At 40.0% G+C, this 6,060-nt stretch overlaps 1 protein-coding gene across 1 annotated transcript; it reads right to left on the reverse strand.

Moving 5' to 3' along the window:
- Positions 1–297: 297 nt before the first annotated feature.
- Positions 298–4,493, reverse strand: LOC115673529 (uncharacterized). Its single transcript, XM_030595730.2, has 7 exons — positions 4,186–4,493; positions 3,980–4,050; positions 3,074–3,182; positions 2,344–2,426; positions 1,546–1,704; positions 969–1,070; positions 298–715 (listed from the first exon to the last, which is right to left on the reverse strand). Exons 1-7 carry the CDS (start codon positions 4,463–4,465, stop codon positions 563–565), a joined length of 957 nt encoding a protein of 318 aa, XP_030451590.2. The 5' UTR covers positions 4,466–4,493; the 3' UTR covers positions 298–562.
- Positions 4,494–6,060: the final 1,567 nt, after the last annotated feature.

A 6,060-nucleotide genomic window follows, 5' to 3' on the forward strand; every position in this document is an offset into this window, starting at 1 on the left:
TGATTTACCAATGCAAAGAACGCCCAGGCTGTTTCGGGTATGTAGTATGTACCACCCAGGAATGGTGACTGAGGTACTGCGAAGTGCGGTTCTCCTGGAGAATGAGTTCATTTCTTTAAATAGCCATTTCCAAAATGTTCCCATGCCTTTACAGATACTTTATCGAGATTGTTCTAATGACAAAATAATGTGCTCGGGACATAAACTACTTGGTACTCACAAGAGCCACAACAATGTCCAGTATTTCAGCAGTATCCCTAACTTTATCACAAGTCCATGATAATTCCATGCAGGATCTAGGAAACATATTCTCCTTTATTTATGTACCAAACGGAGAATAATAAATGAATAAAGGTCCGGACGAACAGCACATGCTAAACCCTAAGAAATCACAATCTCCATGAGAGATGGAGGTTGGAAAATAACTGACATCCCTTGCAGGAGATTAGAGTACTACCTAAGCAGATTTCTTTTCCCTGCTAAGCACCTAACAGTTTCAATAAAGTACAGCATTACAGTTTTTATTTTACATTTGACAAGCACGGGAGGCTCCCACATAATGTTACCAAATCCCTTCCTTGGACATTCTCAGGAACTGGGACAAGGTGATGCTAGGGAGCTCGGTAGACCCTGCTTTCTTCCTAGTTATCCTTGTGACCTTCAGGGACCCTGCATCCTTTGATTGGGTAACCGTGACCGAAGCCAAGTTGTAGAACTGTTCACGGAGGATTTCTCTCTTAGCTAGGAACCTCTATTATCTAGGAATAAAAGCACCGAAAACTCTACCGTAGAACAAAGATAAGACCAGCAATCCAGTTTTAATGTACTTATAGATGGTACAAACCCTACTAACTAATGATCAATGAGAAGACCAAGATCCAGAATTCCAGCTCCTCCAAGGATTGTTTTATTTAGTCTTTTCAGCACAGAAAGTAAAGGTATAATGTTAAAATTCAAGCAAAAATTACCTCACAAACACCATGCAGCAGAAGCCTATGGAAAGGATCTTGAACCTGGAGCTCGAGAACATCTTCAGCTCCCCTCTCCAGGATGAAGGCCCGTACACATGCCTAAAGACAAAGGCATCTTTTATACATGTGCTAACTGGAAGATTAAGAGGGGTTCCCACTTGTAATGTGAAAAAGGAGTTGCTTTAAGAATAAGGTTCCTTATACAGACACGGGAATTGGGAAGAGCAAGGCTATTCCTCTTCATCTTATCACAGGTACTCCTGCAGCTCAGTTATTCCAATGTTTCCTATTCACTCCTACGTTAACCTTATTTCAAAAGAGTGTAAATTAACTGGTCTTTCGCAGACTTTACACTATATCACCATGACTTAACAGCTTTACCAATCATATATCCTTTATACTACAGACAATAACCACATTAAGAGTGAGGAGCAATAAGTGATTGAAAGATATATCAGTTCCCTTCGCCCGTATATACAAAAAAAACTAAGCCGCAATGACACGGACTCTCACATGCACAAGACAAGACCTGTCCAATATCTAGGCAACATAAAAGTTTCAAACTAGATTATACCTCATAGCTTTCAATGAGCTCAAAAAGAAAGCTACGGCGAAGAGCCTCTCTAGTCCGACAATCAACTCTGCGCCATGAACTCAAGACAGCCACCTTATCAGTGTCCATACGAGCTCTGTGCCTTCTGGATGATGCTTTAATATTGTCAATCATATTGGCCTGGAATTCAATAGAAAGAAATAGATCAAACATCATCTCATGTCCTATCATAATACAGGTATGATGCAACTGCTGCATTATCATCATAAATGTGGAGAGATGTAAACCTAGTAAGAAAAATCTACAACAGGAAAAAGCATAGAAAAAAGAAAACATAAAACTACAAATACCCATGAAATCAAAACCAATTCTTCCTCACAATATGTGGAGGACACTTGCCCTTCATATACTAGGACATGTGCAACAAGATTAGAAGGTGAAATATGCCATGAAATAGACTAGAAGATTCGCGCATATCCACTTTTGTCGAGCAGGACACTACAACCCCGTAAAGATGCAAACACTAAAACTGTACGCCATGTTATTTTATCCTGAAGGTACAGAACAGAATTGTCAATCAATCTCAAAGCACTTCAAATTAAAATGCATGAGCTATATATTCTTCATGGCCCCATCACACGGCCTTTCAATACAAGAACATTAATTGCACATACATATCAGTCGTTTGATTGTGCAACCACAACTATCAGATATGATGACAATACTATATTGGTAAAAAAATATTAACATCAATGACATGAGAAAAATGATAGTTGAAATTTTGCAAGAACACATTCAAAAGAAATGAAAAAAGCAAACCTCTTTGTCCATGTCTATATTCCTAAGTTTGTCCCACTCTCGAGCATTTGCCATGCAAAAGGGGGATGGTGGGACATCATCGCCTGAAAATGAACCAAAGGTATATCACCATGAGTCCTTTTAAAGAAAATTACGTGCTCACATCATTAAATCGTATTTGTCCAGTAAAATCGCTTAGTTTCCGCATCACATTACTAGATAAATCTACCTCTAGATCTGCCCCCAAAAGGACCAGAACTGCAGATTGTGCCACCCTTACAACATCCTAACATTATTCTGATAAGCAACTCTCACTGTCCATTTCCTTCAGGGTTTTGGCCAAAAGAAGGTCATACTCTATGGAAGCAACTGTCACACATTAAGTTCATTCAGTCATGCAAATGTACATATTATAATTTAAAAATTAATAGTCTTGTTCCACTGGCCCTTAACCTCAGGCCCAAAATCTGCAATGATTGGAACTATCACACCACTAGAGCGATTGATATTGTAACTCACATTTCACATCAATCGCACAATCAACCAACTGAGTGGAACTAACAACTAGCTGTAGGTAATGCAATCTGCTTATTTCACTTCAAAAAATTCACAGGCGAGCTAGTTGAACCAAAGAGTTGATCTGAGACTATGGAGTAAGTTTAGCACCCATCCAAAATTCTGAAGAGAAATGTGCAATCATCAGTAACTCCAAATGAAAAAGGAAAAATATTATGTTTTAGAAATTCAGTACCCCAAGGCGGAGGAGCAAAGAGCCCTCTGATTTCCTTGGCATTTAAAGGAGGAACAAGCTCCATTAACAAACGGTCATTTAACCATCTTCGAGACCTCCGGTTGCTCACCTACATACATCATCATAAGGTTTTCTCATACATACTCTGCGACAAATCCTGTTCCGTCCACATCTCAAAAAGATTGCAATATGAACCTTTGCACGAGTTAATGAACTAATGTAAACAGGCGAATGCCCCAAAGCAGGAATGGGATTATGATGGATAGTAATTATTAGAAGTTCCATAAGGTCGTTCCGAAGTATGCAAGCAAAAAAACCTTTCGACCATGAAAAGAGCATCGCATATACGTGGCATTAGAAGATGACACATGCTAATCGACAATCGCCGATCACTTATCAATATACACAGCCTACTTCATTCACAACCTTTTTCTTTTTCCCCCCTTTTATTGGGCCTGAACCATTGAAAAGGTAAATAATACGCACTCGGGCCGAAAAGAGTAAGCTTTAACCGAAAGAAAACAAAGGAAACAAATGGTTTGTCCATCAATGAAGAACACGGGCTTCCTAAGTAGATAAAACCACATGCTGAAGTAGAAAGAAAAGCCTAATTATTTCTATGCAAGATCTGGCTCATGGTCACTACAACTCAATCAAAAACAGAGTGGTCAACTCTTATAGCCAGTCAACACTATTCTGGATCAAAAGCATTAAAATTGGAATCTTTTAACATTCAATCGCCCGGTTTTCTTCTCCCCTGCTCGGCGAGAGCGTTTGATTGAACTACACTTCACCGACCAGCCTCAACACACCACGAATGCCAATCGATAAACAAACAATGACAGACACCCAAAAACGGCACATTCACGCTCACATCCTGCTTCCACTTATCACTAACGCACTCACCGCCCCAGTCAAACTCTCCAGAAACTCGATCTTCTTCTCGATCGACAGCCCCCGAGACTTGGCATTCTCGCCTGGTGGGATCAAACAGAGCAAACAGAGACAAACCATCAGGGAAATTTTTTTTTTATAAAAAGCCGAGCCATCCGACCCCTCGAACAGATCGATCGACACGAGAAGAAGATCCACGCGAGGCTCGAAGGCATCACCTGCGCGACGAGGGCCGCCGAGAGGAGACTGCAGGAGGAGCTCATCTGGGCTTTGCAGGACCTCCGGTGTCGCCATGCTGGGCAGATTTTCAAGAAACGGAAATGGAAGATCCGGGCGACGACGCTTCGACCCTCCGGTTCGAGGCCAATCGCAGTTTCGTGGACGGGATTCGACGAGGAGACGACGATGAAGAAGAAGAAGATGATGATGATGAACGATGGCGAGGATGAGGGAGACGCAGGAAGGAGCAGCTCGGGATCCCGACGCGCGTAGAACCATAAAAGCGTCTCACGGCGGCGACCGAATCAGCGGAATATTCCCCCCCGTGCGTGCCACGCAAATTCCTTGGGGGGGTAATATCGTAATTTCGGAGCTCGGGCCTTCTCCTTCGTGGGCTCGGCCTTTTGGGATGCGAGCAACGGGGAGATCGCTTTTCTCTAGTCGGGCTCAACTTTGGGCCCCCTTGAGTTCTCGCCCTCGCTTTATTGGAAAATTTCTATCTGATCCCCCCCACATTTCATATATATGCGCATTGACCCCCCTAAAATTAGATTTGTTTTCACATCTATATGATCAATTTTAAATTTGAACTTTGTCGTAAACGGGTGTCGTGCGGCAAGACTCATAGGAGGTGGAAATGCAGTTTTCTCCTCGAGTTGTTCGTATCGAGTGTCTCCTGAGTTCCTCTTCTTTTTCTCTTTCTTCCTTTTCTGCGCGAAAGGGGTAAAGAATGAAATCCTCTTGCAATGGACTTGCCTAATTGATATCAATTGAAATAACCCCGTGATTGACGTGCAATCGATAATTAAGATGCAACATAGATGCGATTCGGATTATCTTCATGAATTCTCGAACGGGTCTTTGGATTTTTAATCAATACTTTTCATCCAATGTCCTTTATGAGACATATTTGGTGGATATAAATTCCTTTTGTCTATCTAAAATCGCATATTTTTCTGTGTGAAAGATGAGTTTGGTTTTATTGGCACATGAATTTTCTCGACCGATCAAACTTAGAAAATTTGAGATTTGAGATTCTCGATTATGGGGGGACTCATTTATTGACAAAAACAAATTAGATGAATACATCAGCACCTCGATTACATGTTGAAATTACGAGCATATTGCATTTCATCAGTAATTAAGTATCATTTTCTTAATAAACAATAATTGAGTTTTTGATCAAACCTAACAAAAGTCAATCCTAAGTCAAAGCTCAACAAAAACGTGTAAAAATTGCACATAGGTGTCAATTCAATGTAGGCATGTAGAATTTGGACTTTGAATTGCAAATTTTCATAAAATGGTTAAATGTTAATTTTTTCGATTAAATCGAAAAATTAGCATTTCATTGTCTTCTTATCATTTTTTTTTAAAAAGGTATTGAAAGTCCTGAAACTTGTCATGAAAGTGCAATTAAGTCCTAAAACTTTAAAAAAGAACAATCAAATCCCAAAACTTGTCACGAATGTGCAATTAAATCCTAAAACTTTCAAAAAGTGCAATCAATAGAAGGACTTGATTAGACCAATTTGACAAGTTTTGGAATTTGATTACACTTTTTAAGAATCAATTGTACTTTTATGACAAATTTTAGGATTTCTAATGCACTTATCCCATTTTTCTTAGATTTGACTTCTTCTAAATATTTTGATTTAGAGACAATGATATTGAGAGAAATCGGATTCGATTGAAGAAATTTTGACCCATGAAGCCTCAAGACTGGGTCAACCATTTAGAGCATGACACTTGGCACCCCATGATCTATTCACTTAAGTTCACACTTCTCACGATCGTGATCTCATCAAATGGCACAATGGCACATAACCCTCAAAGAAATCTCATGTTATTCTTTTGGGCTGCGTTTGATCGTC

The sequence above is a fragment of the Syzygium oleosum genome, unplaced genomic scaffold, assembly GCF_021117445.2.
Source record: "Syzygium oleosum isolate NSW1041296 unplaced genomic scaffold, Sole_v2.1 Sole_v2.09, whole genome shotgun sequence".
Taxonomy (NCBI): domain Eukaryota; kingdom Viridiplantae; phylum Streptophyta; class Magnoliopsida; order Myrtales; family Myrtaceae; genus Syzygium; species Syzygium oleosum.

Excerpts from the sequence above, each read along its gene's own strand:
- LOC115673529 (XM_030595730.2), bottom strand. The coding sequence starts at position 4,465 with ATGGTTCTACGCGCGTCGGGATCCCGAGCTGCTCCTTCCTGCGTCTCC. Across the intron at positions 4,051-4,185 it reads CGGCGGCCCTCGTCGCGCAG|GCGAGAATGCCAAGTCTCGG; the intron begins GTGATGCCTTCG and ends TGATCCCACCAG. Across the intron at positions 1,071-1,545 it reads AGCTCATTGAAAGCTATGAG|GCATGTGTACGGGCCTTCAT; the intron begins GTATAATCTAGT and ends CTTTGTCTTTAG.